General features: G+C 46.5%; 1 protein-coding gene across 3 annotated transcripts in view; it reads left to right on the top strand.

Annotated features, from left to right (window-relative positions):
- The first annotated feature begins 13597 nt into the window (after positions 1-13597).
- Positions 13598-18618, top strand: part of KDM8 (lysine demethylase 8) — a 25266-nt gene continuing 20245 nt past the window's right edge. For 2 of the 3 annotated variants that reach the window (XM_023516737.1, XM_023516738.1), the window contains exons 1-2: positions 13598-13618; positions 14748-15229. In XM_023516737.1, the coding sequence (XP_023372505.1) occupies positions 15046-15229 (184 nt within the window). In that variant the 5' untranslated portion in view covers positions 13598-13618; positions 14748-15045. The remainder of the gene's footprint in view (positions 13619-14747; positions 15230-18618) is intronic. The other variant, XM_012808933.2, reaches the window with a different exon arrangement.

An 18618-nucleotide genomic window follows, 5' to 3' on the forward strand; every position in this document is an offset into this window, starting at 1 on the left:
TCTAGGGATTTTCACAACATCTTAGTATTGTCTAGCAAATTATTCACGTAAAATTTTTCTTTGAATCAATTCACGTTTGGGGGGGGGGGGTTTGGTAAATTTTGCATCATTATGTAAGTCAGTGGTTCTCAACCTTCCTAATGCTGAGGCCCTTGCAACCCACAGGTTGAGAACTGCTGATGTAAGTGAAACTCCAGTATCGCTTGCCCTATTTAGAAGCTACATTAGTCAGGAAAGGCCAGGCAATGCAGCAATAACAATTGATCCCAAGAGTTCAAAGGTTTAACACAAATGTTGCATACCCAGTGTGGGTTGATGGAAGCTCTGTATCACTCATTTAGGCAGAGACTTGGGTAGAGGGAGGTAGTGTCATCTTAGAATATTTGGCCTCTTTGAGGTCAGGTGCAGTGGCTCACGCCTGTAATCCTAGCACTCTGGGAGGCCAACACGGGTGGCTTACCTTGAGCTCACAGGTTTGAGACCAGCCTGAGCAAGAGCGAGACCCTGTCTCTAAAACTAGCTGGGTATTGTAGCTGGCATCTGCAGTCCCAGCTACTCAGGAGGCTGAGGCAAGAGAATCACTTAAGCCCAAGAGTTTGAGGTTGCTGTGAGCTATGATGCCACGGTACTCTACCGAGGGTGGCAAAGTGAGACTATGTCTCAAAAAAAAAAAAAAAATTTGGCCTCTTGGCCAACCAGGAAATGAGAAAGCTGGAACATTGCTCACTGGCTTTTAAATCTTCTGCCCATCATTTTCCTTGATGGTTAAGAGACAAAATAAATAAAATAAAACAAATCTTCCACCCAAAGCCCATGGGCCCACCTAACTTAAAGGGGACTAGGAGATAGGGGGTGTATGTGTATCCTGTAGCAAATGTCTCTGCTGCAGAGAGTAACTGCAAAATCAAATAAAATATGATTAAATTCTATCCAGAATGCTGTGCTCTAAGACTGCTCTGTGCTAGAACATTAAAAAAGAAATTAGCAAGAGTTATAAATGTGTTAAAAACATCAATAAGACCAGGCATAGTGGTTCATGCCTGTAATGCCAGCACTTTGAGAAGCTGAGGTGGGAGGATCACTTGAGGCCAGGAGTTCGAGACCAGGCTGGGCAACATAGTGAGACCCCCTATCTCTACAAAAAAAAAAAAAAATTAAAATTAGCCAGGCATGGTGGTACTCACCTGTAGTCCCAGCTACTCAGGAGACTGAGGCAGGAGGATCACTTGAGCCTAGGAGTTCAAGGCTGCAGTGAGCTATGATGACACCACTGCACTCTGGCCTGGGTGTCAGAGTAAGACCCTTTTGCTTAAAAAAAAAGAAAAAAGGAAAATGTAGCACCAAGCTAAAAAAAAAAAAAAAAAAAAAAAAAGGAAAATGTAGCACTGAGCTACGATGACTCCAATGAAGGGATGAGGAAAGAATTGAAACACAAATGACTTTCTCCTGGTGTGACTCAATGTATAGTCCCGTATCAACTGAAACCATCTTCAGGAAAAGCTAAGCCACACAGAGAGTGTTTCTGAAGCAAAACAGAAACCAGAAAGATGTGTTAGGTAGAACAAGAATTCTTGAGAGGACAAACACATCACTGGTGAGACAGATGGTATTTTCCAAAGATGATGATGACACCAGTACATCCCATTTCACAAGCTCTTACAATGTGACAATGACAAACTCTACCCAGAGTTTCCTATGTTTTCTCCACTTGATTCTGAGTGGCCCTGTGATGCCATAATGTCCAAGGCCCTGTGATTCTCCACTTGATTCTGAGTGGCCCTGTGAAGCCATAATGTCCAAGGGCATGTTTTAAAAGGTGATATAGCCCCTTGGCAATGAGCATATCTAGCACCCAGATCTTGGTTTCAAATACCATTCTCCAATAAAAGAAACCAGGCTTCTTGGAGAAATGGCTGACTCTAACGTAGTGGGAAGAAATGTGTACAATAAGCCTGGAAAATATTATAGCACCAAAAAATAAGTATACACACACACGCACACCTCACAGGCCAACCTGAACAAGCTCCAAATAACCAAAGCTGGTTACTCAAGCAACAGAATAAAAAGTAGTACTGGAATTATAACCAGGATTATAACCTAGAGTATAAAATAAATAACCAAGAATCAGTACTGATATTAACAAATGGTTATATAAATAAGAAAATGGGGAGAATAGAGAAATTGCCCATGCAGAAGAATTCCAAATAACGTGTTAAATATTCTGCCCTCAAGGAAGTAGAGTGCGATTGCCCACTCCTTAAGTGTGGCTACACAGAGTGACTTCCTCCCAAAGAGTACAGTACGGAAAGGCAGGGTAAGAGTATTTATGCAGTAGAGAAACCTAGCAAACGTGACCCCCACCAAGGGGAAAGGTTGACAGGCAGCGGTAAGTCACACTGATAGCATGTACCTTACCTATGATGCAGTGAGAAGGGCTCTTCACCCCCAAATCCCAGCCTAGTCATTAGGAAAAGTTCAGAAAAATCCAACTGAGGGGCTCAGCACCTGTAGCATAGTGGTTATGGCACCAGTCACGTGGACTAAGGCTGGCAGGTTCGAACCCACCCCCGACCAGCTAAACAACAATGACAACTGCAACAAAAAATAGCTGGGCATTGTGGCAGGTGCCTGTAGTCCCAGCTACTTAGGAGGCTGAGGCAAGAGAATCACTTAAGCCTAAGAGTTTGAGGTTGCTGTGAGCTGTGACGCCACAGCACTGTACTGAGGGCAACATAGTGAGACTTTGTCACAACACCAACAACAAAAAAAAGAAAGAAAGAAATCCAATTGAGGGACATTCTACAAAACACTGCACTAGTACTCAAAAATCATCAAGGCTATGGGAAACAGGGACGTATGAGAAACTGTCACAGCCAAAAGAAGCCTAAGGAGATATGACAAGCAAAAGTAATGTGCTGTCCTGAATGGGATCCTGGGACAGGAAAACGACGTTAGGTATAAATTAAGGAAATCTGAATAAAGTGTGAGCTTTAGTTATAAAAACATATCAATATTGGTTTGTTAACTGTGACAGGTGTACTATACTACAAACAGTATTAATAATGGGGGAACTGGGTGTAAGGTAGGGGGGAACTCTCTGTACCATCTTTGTAACTCTTCTGTAAATCTAAAACTATTCTAAAAGCTGGGTGCCATGGCTCACACCTGTGATGCTAGCACTCTGGGAGGCCCAGGTGGGTGGATTGAGGAGCTCAAGAGTTCAAGACCAGCCTGAATAAGAGTGAGACCCTGTCTCTATTAAAAATAGAAAAATTAGCCAGGTGTGTTGGCAGGTACCTGTAGTCCCAGCTACTCAGGAGGCTGAGGTGGAAGGATCCCTCAAACATGGGAGTTTCAAATTGCTGTGAACTAGGTTGATGCCACTGCACTCTAGTCTGGGCAACAGAGTGAGACTCAAATTAAAAAAAAAAACTAAAATCAATTTTTGTGTTTTTAAATAAAGTCATACTGCCTTTGCCTGATACTCCCTTTCCTGGGGTGCACACCTGGGGCACCCGGAGCTGAGATACAGAAATCCAACTCCCTGCAGCCATCCTGTGAACAGACCCTGGGCAGAGAGCACACAGAGCTAGAGATACCAGGAAGCCCAGCTGCTCCAGCGCCAGCTGTTTGAGTCTTCCCAGTCCAGGTGCCAGACACATGGGTAAGGGGACCCTGCAGATGACATCAGCTTCTGGGTTTCTAGCCCCAGCTGACACCACCCCCTATGCCCTGTTCACATTATAGATTACTGCTTTAAATAAACATAGTGGCAGTTGTTTTAAGCCAGTAAATTTTGTGCTAGTTACACAGCACTCGATAAATGGAACAACTGGTCTGCAAAACTGATCAATGTGTGTCTTCTATATTGACCTCTGCTAGGTGCCAAGCAGTGGCAACACAGATTCATGGGACACGGAGCTGGCCCTTACATTCAAGTGTAAGAAACCAAGGTACTGGCACCGCCCTTAGCTCAGTGGGTCGGGTGCCAGCCACTTATACCAAGGCTGGTGGGTTCGAATCCAGCCCAGGCCAGCTAAAATAACAATGACAACTGTAACAACAACAATAACAAAAAATAGCTGGGTGCTTGTAGTCCCAGATACTTGAGAGGCTGAGGCAAGAGAATCACTTAAGCCCAAAAGTTGGAGGTTGCTGTGATCTATGACGCCATGGCACTCTACCGCAGGTGACATAGTGACACTCTGCCTCAAAAAAAAAGATTTAAACCAAGTTCCATGACAGTGAGAACAAACGACTACACTGAATTAGAGCAGAAGGGTGAATGTAGTATCTTAGAAACACAGGGAAAAGAATGGGTGACTCTGGGGGTTATGAGGATGGAGGAGAGAGAACAGATACTTGCTGTGCACTCACACGTCTCACTTCTGAATGAATCCATCCTTCCCGTTAACCTCATGATGTCGTTATTATAACCATTTAGAGATGAGGAAACAGAGGCACAGAGAAGGGAAGAAATTGCTCAGGGCCTGCCAAGGGGCAAACATGGGATTTGAAAGGTGTGCTCAGCTTTCTCTCCTGTAAAATGAGGATATTAAACAAGAGGTGCTCCATGGCCTTCTCTACCGCCACGGCTCGTGTTGTCGACATGTGTGGGTTTTGCCTGCCTAACACCTATCTGTTCCTCTGCCTCTGGGAACAGCACCTGGGTTTTTGTGAACAGAACTTCCCCACCTCCACGTGGGCTCAACTAAGGATAGACACAAGCCTGGGCGTAGCCAGTGTGACTGGCTCAGGCATGCACATGACAAGCCAGGCAGGAGGAGTCTTCTCAGGGACTTTTGCTGGAGCTCCTGGGAAAAACACAATCTATTTCACCTGGGGTTGCTGTGCCAACGCAGAGCAGTCAGGACCACCATGATAAGAAAGTCAGCTCAGAGGAAGGGACAGGTCAAGAGATGGTGGCCAAAATCACCAGCTTTCTCTGAGCACCTAGATTCAGCCTTGCCTGAATCGAGATCAGTTCCTGAGATTTTTCTGTCCTGTGATCCAATAACTGTCTCCTGTCTTGCTTAGAATAATTTGAGTTGGATTTCTCTAAGTTATAACCCAAAGATTCCAACACAATTCAATGATGATGATGCGTACCAAGGCTTCTGTCTTCATTTTTATTCTGCCTGTCAATGGTAAGCTCCCAGAGGGCCTGAAATGTGCCTTCTCATCTTTGTAGCTTCACCTCCCTCCCACCAGTATCTATGAGCACCTGGCATGTAGGAAGGTTGTGGGAAATATTTGTAGAATTGGACCCATAGGCACCAGGGATCACTTTGCCCCCAGCTTCTCTGGCTGCATTGCCAGCTATGAGCCCTCTGAAGGTCTCAGGAGCCTTAGGTTTGGTTTGATTCCTGCTAAATTCAGTACTCCAAGTAATTGAAGTGTCTTCCTACAGTTTCTTCAACCAGCCGAGCCTAGAGTCTCAGGGCACAGATGTGACATCATGGCAATACAATTGTGCTTAAGAACATAGGCTTTGAAATCAGGCCTATCTAGGACTCTATCTTTTCCCATGCCTTCTTAGCTATGGGGCCTTAGGTAGGTGACTGCCTGAGCTTCAGTGTTCTTATCTTTAAAATGGAGTCATTGGGCGGCGCCCATAGCTCAGTGGTTAGGGCGCTGGCCACATATACCAAGGCTGGTGGTTCAAACCTGGCCTGGGCCAGCTAAAACAACAATGACAACTGCAACAACACAAAAAAAGCCGGGCGTTGTGGCAGGCACCTGTAGTCCCAGCTACATGGGAGGCTGAGGCAAGAGAATTGCTTAAGCCCAGGAGTTTGAGGTTGCTGTGATCTATGACACCATGGGTGTCTACCAAGGGTGACAGCTCGAGATTCTGCCTCAAAAAAATAAGATAAATAAAATGGAGTTATTACTACCAATGTCTCCAAGATCACACAAAGATAAAATGACACATTGTACATAAGGCACCCAGCTAATGGTAAACATTCAAAAAATGGCTACTAATTCTATTGTTAAAACAACTGTAGTTATAATCATGTGGATGATGTCAAAGCCCCCATCCAGGTCCCTGGGGAAATCAGCTAAGTTCCCTGTGTCCACTCAGCCCTATCCACTCAGATGGCCTTTCCTGGTGGACATAGAAAGGACAGGACATATTGTTCCCCTCCTCCTTCTGCTTCATTCTCAAAGGGATTTACACACCAGTCTGGGTGCAGCTCCCAGAAACCTCCTACAGCTGGGTTATCAGGGCAAAGGGGCAGCCAGCAGATGCCCAATATCCCTGTGTAGGCTCCAATGAAGAGGGGACTAGAACGTTTTGGGGGGACAGAGGCCAGGCTGTTTGCCTTTGTTTCACATCACTGTGACAGAATATCTGAGACTGAGTTATTTATAAAGAAAAGATGTTTATTTAGCTCATGGTTCTGCAGGCTGAGAAGTTCAAGGGCATAGCCCTGGCTTCTGGAGAAGGCATGTTGCATGCTGCCCCATAACATGAGGAAGAAGGTCAAAGGGGAAATGGACAAATACAAAGAGGGAGAACCCTGAGGGGCTTCTTGGCATTAAAACAACCCACTCTTTTGGGAACTAATCCATTCCTGAGAGAACTCACACACACACTACCAGGAGAAAAGCATCAAGTCATAGATGAAGGACCCGCCCCCATGACCCAAACTCCTTCCACTAGGCCCCACCTCCACCTTCAGCCACACTGGGGATCAGACTTCAATGCAAGCTTCCCGGGGACAAACAGGCTATATCCAAACCATGGCGCCATGCAAGATAGCCCAAGCTTCAAGCTTCCCTTCTCTCCCCCTCTCAGTCTGGACCAAGATTCTCAGAAGACAGAGCAGCAGACTCCAGCCCACCCGGGGTTCAGGAGGATCCTGGTAGGCCCTGCAGACATGGAGAGCTAAGATCTGGGGGCTTTCTATGCATTGGGGTGGTTTTCAGGAGTGACCAGCTAGCTGCCCTGCTCCTGGCCATCTCCCTAGTCTCTTGCCACTGCCCTCTCTGAGTCTCCCCAAGTTTCTCCCATTTGCTAACCCTCTTTATAATTTTTGCCATAGTCTGCTAACCTATAATGTTATTTTTTGCCCCTCCTTATCTATTCTAAGGGGAATTTTTTTTTTCACATTTTAACATCTAAAGTTGGACCACTGGCGTGGCGCCCGTAGCTCATTGGTTAGGGAGCCAGCCACATACACTGGGGCTGGCGGGTTTGAACCCAGCCCAGGCCTGCTGAGCAACAATGACAACTACAGCAAAAAACAGCCAGGCATTGTGGCAGTTGCCTGTAGTCCCAGCTACTTGGGAGGCTGAGGTAAGAGGTTCCCTTGAACCCAAAATTTGAGGTTGCTCGGAGCTAAGACCCCATGGCACTTTATTGAGGGCGACAAAGTCTCTGTCTCAAAAAATAATAAATAAATAAATAAAGTTGGGCCACATCTTGCAGACAATGTTAATCACGCAATCCCTACAGACTAGGTGGCAATGTAACATAGTTGTCATTGCCCACCCATGTGCAACCTTGGTTGGAATTCCTACTGGAATAACTGGACAATAGCAATCCTTCAATGTCCCCTCGGCTGAAAGAAAATGCCTCCTAGTCATTCTACCCCATCCCATCAGCAGGAGCACCTGTAATTTGGGGAAACTTGATTCTTGGTCACTGCCACAGCCTCTCCTGCCTCCACCCTTCCAGACAAGCTGTTTTCTCTGCCTGAAATGATCCCTTCTCCATCACAAGGTAGCTGAATTACCCCCTTTCCAGTTATTTGTTGCTGTGCAGTCCTAAAATTTAGTAGGCTACAATAACCATTAGATTATGCTTGCAAACTCTGAGGGTTTGAAAACGGCACAGCAGGGACAGCTTGTCTCTGTTCTGTGATGTCTGGGGCTTAGCTGGGAAGATGCATATGGCTCAGAGCTGGAGTCTTCCAAAGGTTCCTTCCAGCAAGTGCCCACCCTGGGCCAGGATGACTATTTCCATCATAGCTCCAGGCTCCTGAGTGCTCACCAATAAAACAGAAGCTGCATTGCTGTCCGTGACCCAGCCTCAGAAGTCCCATAACGTCATTTCTCCCTGTGCTATTGGTTAAAGTAATCACAAGCCGGCCAGATTCCAGAGGACAGGCAGAAATTGCACCTCTCAGTAAGAAGAGTATCTAAAGGTTTGTGGTCATTTTCTATAACTGCCACACCCCGCTCACCTTTGACCTGAACTTGAGACATGTGCCTACCACCTGCCATGACGCTGCTCCCAGTTACTGCTACTTTTTACATCTTCAATAGTTTACCTTCCCCTCTACACTGTGAGCTCCTGACACCTAACTCAGATCATGTCATTCTTCTGCCCCAAACTCCCCAAGTGCTCCCCATTTTACCCGAAGTAAAAATCGAAGTCCTTGTGACAAGCAGCAAAGCCCTGGGCAGTTTGGTCACATTATCTGACATCATTGGCTCCCTACTCCCCAACTTTCCTTGTCCCACTCCAACCCTGGGAGCCTCTGTGCCCCACTTTTTTGGTTTTGTTTTGTTTTGTTTTTGAGACAGAGTCTCACTATGTCGCCCTCAGTAGAGTGCTGTAGTGTCACAGCTCACAGCAACCTCAGACTCTTGGGCTTAAGCGATTCTCTTGCCTCAGTCTCCCGAGTAGCTGGGACTATAGGCGCCTGCCACAATGCCCAGCTATTTTTCTGTTGTAGTTGTCATTGCTGTTATAGCAGGCCCAGGCAGGGTTTGAACTGACCAGCCCCAGTGTGTGTGGCCAGCGCCCTACTGACTGAGCTACAGGAGCCTAGCCTGTGCCCCACTTTTAAATGCCCAGCACACTGCTATTTCCTATGCTGGGAATTCCCTTCCAGCAGATGACTGTGTGTCTCTCACATCCTCCAGGTCACCACTTATGTGTCATGTATCAGAGAGGGCTTGAGCATTCCATGGAGGCGGCACTCTACACAGGAGGGAGCCGGCACCCTACACATAGAAGACGACATTGTTCTCTCTCCCCCACCTTATCTATATCATATAATACTATAATTATTTTCTAATTTCCTGTTTCCCATCACTAGAATGTGGGCAGGGATTTGTCTGTTTGTTCTCTGTGATAACACCAAACTTGCTGTAATCCTTCACCCTCCCTACATCCAAGCCCCTTGCAGTGTGACTTAGAGTCTCTCCTATCAAAAACAGATTATCTTTCCTTACCTTGGGAATCTGACTAGCTTTGTGACTTGCTTTGGCCAACAGAATGTGACCTGATTTAGCCAACAGAAGTGATCTATGGTCCCATATAGGTTAAGAGGCTTGCAGCCCATGGGCCCCTTCTTGGAATCCTGCCACTGTCATGTGAACAAGCCCAGGCTACCTGCTGGCTGATAACTGATGAGTAGCCCAGTGGGCTCAACAATTGACCACAAGATATTTGAATAAGGCCACCAGCACATGAGCAAGTCCTACCAAGGTCAGCCGAGCCGGGCCCAGATGAGCAAACCACTCAGCTGAACTGCTGCCGACTTTTTGTTTTAAACCAGGTATCCTCAAGCTATGGCCCGCAGGCCACATGCAGCCTGCCTAGGACATTTATCCAGCTCACCAGGTGTTTTTGCCACCGCTGCCTGTCCTGCTTAGCAGTCGACTCATCCCAGGGCCCACAGTCCAGCCCTCCAATGGTCTGAGGGACAGTGAACTGGCCACCTGTTTAAAAAGGTTGAGGACCCCTGTTAATTTAAACCATTACATTTGAGAATGGTTTGCTATACAGTATTATTTGTGGTGATAGATAACTGATACCTCATACAAACACTTAGCCCAATTCCTGGCATGAAATATATGCCCAATAAATATTCGCAACACAAATGAATCAATAAGTGGGGAAGAGGAAAACATTCAACTTTTTGGTCACTTAATAATGACCAATAAGTACTGCATTTGACAAGTATGTGTCAGATGAATAAGCAGAAAGTGACAGGTCTTATTATGCAGGAGTATAACCAAACAAGATCTTTTGTCTTTCAAGGGCTTAAAAGAGTATCTCCTGGGCACACCGGAGGGGAGACAGTAGCATTTAGTCTGTAAGGGAGCCAAAGCTTGAGCCTGTGTTGGCCAGGAGCTTTCGGCTGGTCATGGCTCTGTGTGAGAACATGAGAAAAGTACCAGTGGGGACAGGTCTCGCAACAGCAGGAGAGACAACCCAGCCGTGGCCCTGGCCCTGGCCCTGAGGTCAGCTTTATACAGCTTCCAGAACCCTCTACCACCCCTAACTCTCCCTCTCCAGGTATCTGGAAGCCACATTGCTGTGTTTCTCAGAAAGTGGTTGTCACCTACCTCTGTTTTGTCTAGAAAGCTAGTGAAAATGCAAAATCCTGGACCTGACTCTAGAACTACTAAATTGACGTCTCCAGAGGAAGCATTTAAGAACCTGTATTTTAACAAGTTCCATGCTGTCCACAGGGGTCCTTGGACACAGAACAGAAAAGGTGACTGTCAGTGGCTGTTCACTGTCCCATTCCAGACACCACTTATTGGGTTCCCTTCATGGTCACCACTTACTGGGTCCCATCTGGGGTGCCACTTATCAGGGCCCGGGACTGGCCAAGTCTCCGGCCCCCAGCTTATTTAGGTTCTGGACACAGACCGCTAGGCTACCTTGCTGGGTAAAAATTGTTCTTATGTGCCTGAGGGCTATTTGCTTTAGCAGAAAGGAGAGAGAAAGACAGTATTTGAGAGAGTAAAGCAGTCTTAGTAGAAGAATACATCTTAGCAGTCTTTAGCAGTCTTTCGTAGAGAGATGCTATACATACCTCCTGTAGGCAGGAGAAGCAAGAGTCAGAGTGAGCAGGTCCATGAGCAAATGCACACTCCAGACCTGCCTTCTCCAGCCTCTTCTAGATATACTTCCATGGCGCTTAACACCACAGGTGTAGAGACTGCCAATCACTGATGCTCTCATCTCGCGAGCTCTCATGTGAGGCGAGCCAAATACTCCCCATGCCCTTATTACCAAGGTGTTACATTACGGAGCTATACAGGTGTTTCTTGTAACTCTCATTCCTCCTTGCCATAAGCTATACGGGCTGCTACAGGTGTCCTATGCCATCACCAGCGGGTGAATGGGAAGTTGGAGCAAATGGATTCTGGGATGGAGAGAAGAGGGAGTGCAGCTTGAGATGTTCAGCTGCCTTACCTAATCCTCAATAACTTCTTGGGAGGTAGGTTATCATACCCATTGCATGGAGGAGGACTCTGAGGCTCAGAGAGATAGTATCACAGTCAGCCTTACTGCATATAGGGGTGCTTTGCTTGTACCCCAAAGGAACCCACTTGATAAAACACCTTGTGTTTTGTCCCCAGTCTTTCTACAGGGTCATTTTAGGCTCACAAAGGCAGCACAGGTCATATGCTAAAGCGACATGAAAGCACAGAATACAGATGTGGGAGGTTTTCACTTCTATCTCTAATGAATTAAAGCAAACATCCCTTTCATGGTCCAGCTAAATGTTGTTTTCAAGTTTGACGTTTTGTGTTGTATGTATATATTTTAAATGAATTTGATAATTAAGCCACAAATGTTCACTGCACACTTGGGTATATTTAAATTACAGGCATCCAATCAAATGGGTAGACATCACAAATACAGGCATAAGTAATGCCTCTTTTTGTTCAGTGCCTTTTGTAGCACTCAAATGGATCTGTCAGCTTAATGGCCAATTCTGAGGCTGTCAGGAATGGAGGTGGGAGGGGAGTTGGCAAAAGGAAAGCAGGAAGTGAAACCCTACGGTATAAAGTTGTGGTTCTTCCCTTTTAAGAAAACATTTCATCTGAGCCTGTAATTCATCACAACAAGCCAGTTTTGAAAACAAAAACAAGCTGGCCAAAAGGGTATTTGTGTCTGCCTGGCTGGCATTATTCTATATGCAGTGCCAACAAACAGACTCGCATTCCAGCTCTTTGTGGGAAAGTACTGTTATTGAAAGTTCAGCACTTGTCCCCCAAAGCCCCACCAGAAAAAGAGGGACAAGCGGTTTGAAGAGAAGGAAAGAGTTATACCTTGCAGGCAAAAGAGGAAAATGGCAGACATGGTCTCAAAATCCAAACTGCTGCTTCTGAGCAGAAGCACAGAGTTTATAAAGGTTCTGATCCCATAATCCCATCTTGGGCCAAGACAATTTCATGGCCTCTGCCCAGATTCATCCCATCTTCAGCTAAAACAATCTTGTGACCTCCACCTGGATTAATCCCGTCTTTGGCTAAGAGGATCTTGTGACTTGTGCCCATCCCTTCTTCAGCTAAGAGGATCTTGTGACCTCTGCCCAGACAATTCCCTTGAGCTATCTCCTGTGGCCCAAAGAACAAGAAATATCCCTGCCCTGTCCAACCACTGACCTGAAGCAGGAATGCAGGTTTCAGTTCCCCAAAAGCTGGGGAGACAGAAAATATTCTTGCCATTTTTTTTCAGGTCATCCCCCTCTACAACAGGACTGCTGGAATCAAGGGCTCCTTTGGCCCTTCCATGCTGGGAGGCCTGTCTGGGCAAGTTGAAGCCTGGTGTCTACCCTGCTATAGTCTCTGAATAGTAACAGCCCATCCACTATCAAAAAAAAATTCAAATTTAGTAAAGAGACTTGTATTTGAAAGGATTATTGCTAGAGGGGAATGGGACTATTGCAATAAAAAGAATGCTGTGGCCATAAGGTTTTTCTTTTATAGGGAGGAGAAAACAGGCTAGAAAGAATCAGAAAGGACATGAAAGGGTGGCATGCTGGATAATAGGTCAGTGGGCCTTACTCTGAGTCCCAGCCTGTTCTTAGGAGGGGCTCTCTGCTGGCTCCGGCTGAGGATGGGCCAAAGTTTAGGGACCTGGAGAAAGGAGAAAATCTTAAGCAAAGTTTGGTTAACAAGCATTTTGCAAGGACTGATTAGCAAGACAATTGCCAAACATAGGTTCTGCTGCCTGTCACCCAAGAACCAAACACCAGAAGAGAGGCTAGTGTTGGTACAGTGGTTTATTCAAGTGCCCACAGCCTGAAGAAATGTCCAATTATTGTCTTAAAGACCATCTCATCTCCTCAGTTTACTGAGCAATTTATAAAGGGAAAGGGTGATGGAGGCGGGTGGCAGAAAGCAAGTTTTGCGATGGTTATCAGTAAATAGTAGGTGTTTGGTGAATCTTTTTTTTTTATTAAGTCAAATACACATAGATCATGAATACATTTATGCATATGTGGGGTACAATGTGTTGAATTTTTTTAATACAATCTGACGTGGTTACATCAAACCAATCAACACAGCTTTTGCCTCATTTACTTGATTATTGTGTTAAGACATTTATGAAGCGGTCTGCAGTTGGGTTGGCCTATTCTAGACTCATCATCTGTTTTTCCTCAAAATCATTTTCTAATCTTGGGCTGGGCAGCTGTGTAAGCAAGCAGCGGGTTAATTATAAACTTATAAGACAGAAGAGCCAAAGGCATCCTGAAAGCAAAGTCCCCTTAGCTAGACTAGCTTTTTTTTTTTATGAGACAGTATCTCTTTCTTGCCCTGGGTAGAGTGCCTGTCGTCATAGCTCACCGCCATCTCAAACTCTTGGGCTCAAGCAATTCACTGGCCTCAGCCTCTCAAGTAGCAAGGACTACAGGTACCTGCCACACCACCTGGCTATTTTTAGAGATGGGGTCTGGCTCTTGCTCAGGCTGGTCTGGAATTTCTGAACTCAAGCAATCCACCTGTCTTGGCTTCCCAGAAGCTTGGCATTATTATGTGAAAAGCCCTTGGGATGTGCTTACAGGACAAGTAGTTAGGCTAATCACTTATGAACAAAGAATGGGAATTTAGGGGTCCCTATCTAGCCTTGTTTTAGGAAACAAGCAAGGAATCCTAAGTCTTATCTCAGTCCTATGGGAGAGGGTGGTTCTTTTGCAATAAGCTGTTTTCTAGGACAAAGGGTATGAAGAATTCCTTTTACCTTCTCTGTTTTCCAAGGGCACAGAGTTCAGGAACAATTCAACACTGTCACCGTTCAAGGGATATAACCTAGTAAAGTACTTAAGCAAGTAGACTCAGGAGTGACTGCTGTATCCAAACACCAGCCTCCTAGTGTGTGTGATTGGGGCCCGGGGAGCGTTAAGACTTTTCTGTGCTTTACTTCCTCCCTCCCTCCCTAAACTGGGGATGACCATGATCATTATTTAAATACTTTTAAAGCGCTTTAGCACAGTACCTACTAATCTGCTAGATCGGCCTTGAGCAAGTCTGTTTCCTACTCAAACTCCAAACCCAGTTATGTGCATATTTTCTATAGCCGCGGTTCAACGCTGCACAAGTCCATACTTGACACCACAGGGCCCGTGTGCTCAAAACTGAGAAGTCCCACTGACACTGCACCACTCACCAGTAAGACGGTGGCAGAAACGAGCCCCCCGGCCACTTGCTACTACTCATTGCAACCCAGATCCTTCTCACTCGAATGGCCCTGGATGTAGCACTTGTTCATAGGTCCCAATTCCATGATCTGTGACTTTCCAATAATACAAGCCGGTGGTCTCTTTATTTCATCGAGCCTCAGTTTACCTCCCCATAAAACAGGGAAAACTAATAATCTTAGTTGCAGGGATTAATTTAATGTGATGGAGGATGTGAAACTGCTTTGTAAGAAGTCACAATCATTGCAAAGGAGCATTGGAACAGCGTAGCCCCTCGGGTCGCCACCACCCTCCCGCCTTTCACGGGGGGCGGAGCCACAGAATCAGTCACTCTGCGCTCCTCAGGGCCCTCGGTCGTGATCAAACGAGAGCTGAGACATCAACCTTGCGGTCTTCAGACTCCTCGCAGAGAGCAGAGTGCTCAGACCTAACGCAACTACTCGTCGCAGCCGCAGGGAGACTCGACACCGTCCAAACGCCAAGACAGGTCAGTTGGAAACTTCAGCGCGTGGGCAGCTCTGGCTCCAGAGAAGTGGAGGGACCAGGCTGGGAAAGAAGGACCGTCACAGTAAGGGGTTAAGCTGGCAAGAAGATCGCTTTGCGCGTGCGCCCCGGAAAGGCCCGGGGCTGCTAGAGCCAGCGCATGCGCCTTAGGAATGCAGCGTTTCGCCGCTCTTCAGCTCTACGGCACTTCTACGCAGCTGGTGTTATGGGCGTCTTTTTGCGCATGCGTGGAGATCTGTTCCGCGGCATCCTGCTTTGGGCTTGTCGAGCTTGTACAACTCCAGCGGTTTTATGCCATTTCAATATTTTGACCTCGAGTGCTGGTAACCAGCCGTTCTTCCCGGGTTACATAGCCTTTGCCGTCGGCCTAAACCTAGAGCCGGCGGGTCCCGAATGTGAGCCTGGAGAAATGCAGCCCACGAAGGCGCCAGGGAGGGAAAGGGTCCAAGGCCTCGGGTGGAAAGTGGCACGGGGTGCGCGAGGACCCTGCGGGGCCTGCCGAAGGAGGGGTGTTTGCAACTCGGAGGGCGTTAACGCTGATGAACGGTGTTGCGTTTCCCAGCATAAGCGGGTCACCGTGCTCACAAGGGTTGAAAGGGAAGGGGCACCGTGCTCAGCCAGGGTCAGGCTGTGGGCAGATGTTGGGGGCTCATCGGCGTCTGTTTAGCTCTTAAAGAGCCAGAGGGACCGTTGAGCCGTTGAATAACGCCTTCTCGAAAACTTCCAAACCTGTCTGGAAAATTCTACGAAGTTCTTCTATTTGCGCGAGTTCAGGAGGGTGGGGGGTACTGCCACAGCAAAATTGAAGAAATGACAAAGCTGTGGGCAGCCTGTTCCCAGAAAGCCAGTAAGAGGCTGATTTGTCCTGGAATCCCCCTTCGGAAGGCTTTGTCACAAGGAGCTTGATGTTCCTAGTGGCCGGCCTGAGAGCCTCTGGGACCGTGGTGGGGGTCGTGGAGATGCCTTTTCACTCATCCTGAAGGACAGCCCTGAGAGGTGCTTTAGAGAGGCCATTTAAAATAACAAGAGAATTCTGGGCTGATAGTGCGGTGGCTTATAACCAACAGGAACCCACTCTGGCTGTTTACTAACAGCAAATAAAAGGCCAGTTTGCATGGTGAACTTTGGATGATAAATTTGCAAAGTCCAGCCTGAGTCCCTTTGGGCTGCTTTATACAGCCTATACATGGTTCCTTTGTGTTCAATATGACTAGTAAGAAGCCTTTTATAAGGCTTATCTTAGGCCAATTCATAAAGCCAAGACAAAAACCTCCCAGGGGTTAGCTCATAACAACGCTTATCTGACCATATTTCCAAGATCCTTTCATCCACCAACAGATAAGCCTTTATGTAAGGAGAAAATTTTAGGACCTGAAAGTCCACTGAGAAAAGCTGATTTATGCAGCCTATACCTGGTCTTTTCCTGAAACCTGGCCTGTGTCATGAGACTAGTATGTGTGGCACTCTGGAAGGCAAGTTTGCCAAGCCAGGACACAAGACTGCTCAGGCGGTCTGTATACCTAATACCCCTCACCCCTTTCAAAAAAAGCCTGTGACCAGGAAGAGGTCTTTCAAGGCCAATACCTATTGAGTTCTGGGAGACCAGCCTATAGAGTGAATATATAAAGCCACTCAGGTTTTTTCTTTTTCTTTTTCGAGACAGGAGTCTCACTATGCCACCTTCGGTAGTGTGCTGTAGCATCACAGCTCTTAACTCTTGGGCTTAAGCTATTCTCTTGCCTCAGCCCCCCAAGTAGCTGGACAATAGGCACCTGCCACAATGCCTGGCTATTTTTTTGTTGCAGTTGTTTAGCAGGCCCGGGCTGGGTTTGAACCCCTGCTGCCATGGTGTATGTGGTCAGTGCCCTAACCGCTGTGCTATGGGCACTGAGCCCACTCAACGCTTTTTCAATGGCCGGTACTTGGGTGATCATAGGTGTCCGTTTATCTGGTATAGCCCCAGTTTTTGATTTGTCTAGGCATGAATATTAATTAATAGCATCCTGGCTTAGATGATCCATAGTTCACCCACCTACACCTGACCACTAGAAGGCTGTTTCTATAACTTACAATAAAATATGTGGAGTTCTGAGAGGCGAATTTAAAAGCCAGTCTAGCTATCACCTGGAAAGATTTTCACACGTTGTATTGTCTTGTTCCCCTCTCCCCTTGCAAAAAACTGGCAAATAAGGCGTCTTATTCTTGACTGCCTCCTCTGAGGGCTTTCTTTTATAGCACCTTTTAATAAAGGCAGTTCATTCAGTTCTGTGAAGCCCATCAATAAAGCCAGGCGATAACCTCCGGAAAACTGCTTGATAACAATTATCAAGAAGCTTTTTTCTGGGCTGGGCGTGGTGGCTCATGCTTATAATCCCAGCATTCTGGGATGCTGAGATGGGTGGATTGCTTGAGCTTCAAGACTAGTCTAAGCAACAGCAAGACCCTGTCTCTAAACAATAGTTGGGCATTGTGGTGACTGCCTATAGTCCCAGCTACTTTGGAGGCTGAGACAAGAGATTCGCTTAAGCCGAAGAGTTTGAGGTTGCTGTGAGCTATGATGCCACGGCAGTCTACCGAGGCTGACAAAGTTAAGACTGTCTCCAAAAAAAAAAAAAAAAAGTCTCACCCAGCCAGACGAAGACTCTCCTGTAAGGCTACTTCATGTGGCTTACAGGAGCCAGAGTGAGGCTGTTCCCCAGAGGGTTATGGATACACAAGCAACGCTTCATGGGAGTATAAAGAAACCATGGCAAACTGACTTGTAAAACTAAGGCAAAATCCAGTGTCACCAGGCCTCAGACAAGCCCCAGTCTGTAAGGAGACCAGTATTTAAAATGGGTCACAAGGCCACTATGGAAGATGTTGCATATATTAGAATTGGTGCTTTTCCTAAAGGCAAATTTAAAAGACCAAATCATGAGAGGTTCAGGCCAGCATGCTGCTTCATGGTGGAAAGCTGCTTCATGCTGCAAACACGGGTTTTAGAGGATGGTCGTATTTTAAGATCAAATCATAGGGCCTCTGGGAGGCCGATTCACATGGCTAATACAGAGACAATTTGAAAGCCCACTTCTGGAAAGTTGTCATACGGTCTATCTCAACTTAAGTTCCTGAAGACTTTTTAATAAGGCCATTCACTGAAGAACTTTGTATTTCAAGTAAATAAAGCTATTTCGTGTGGCCAAGAGGAGACCGTTTTGCACAGCCAGTGTGAGGCCCTCTTTCCCGGAAGCCTATTTCACGTAGTCTTCAATGTGAGCTGTTCTCCAAGGCCAGTTTTCAGAGTAGCACATAGGCTGCCTTAGGAAGCCAGTTTATGAAGACTAGACATGAAGCCACTCGTGGGTTACAAGGCAGCATATGAGGCTACCAGGAGAAGCTAAGGCCTGTATGAGCGCTGTGAGGGCCATGTTATGAGGTCCCCCTTGATGCTAGTGGACAAAGTACATATCTGCATCCCAGGGAACTAGTTTGTAGTAGCACGTTTGAAACCTTTTGGGAGGCCATTTTAAAAGGCCACTAAAGACAACAGTTTATAAAGCTGGTACATAAGGCCTAGTGGAAGACTGACCAATCAGTATACTTTTGGGAGGCCTTTCTATAGATCTGTATGAGAAACCAGGGTGGGGCCTCAGGCTTCTGGGTGCTCATGATGAGACTTTTTTTTTTTTGAGACGGAGTCTCAAGCTATCCCCCTGGGTAGAGTGCCATG

This window comes from Otolemur garnettii, unplaced genomic scaffold (genome assembly GCF_000181295.1).
Source record: "Otolemur garnettii isolate 467f Iridium unplaced genomic scaffold, OtoGar3 scaffold00096, whole genome shotgun sequence".
NCBI lineage: Eukaryota > Metazoa > Chordata > Mammalia > Primates > Galagidae > Otolemur > Otolemur garnettii.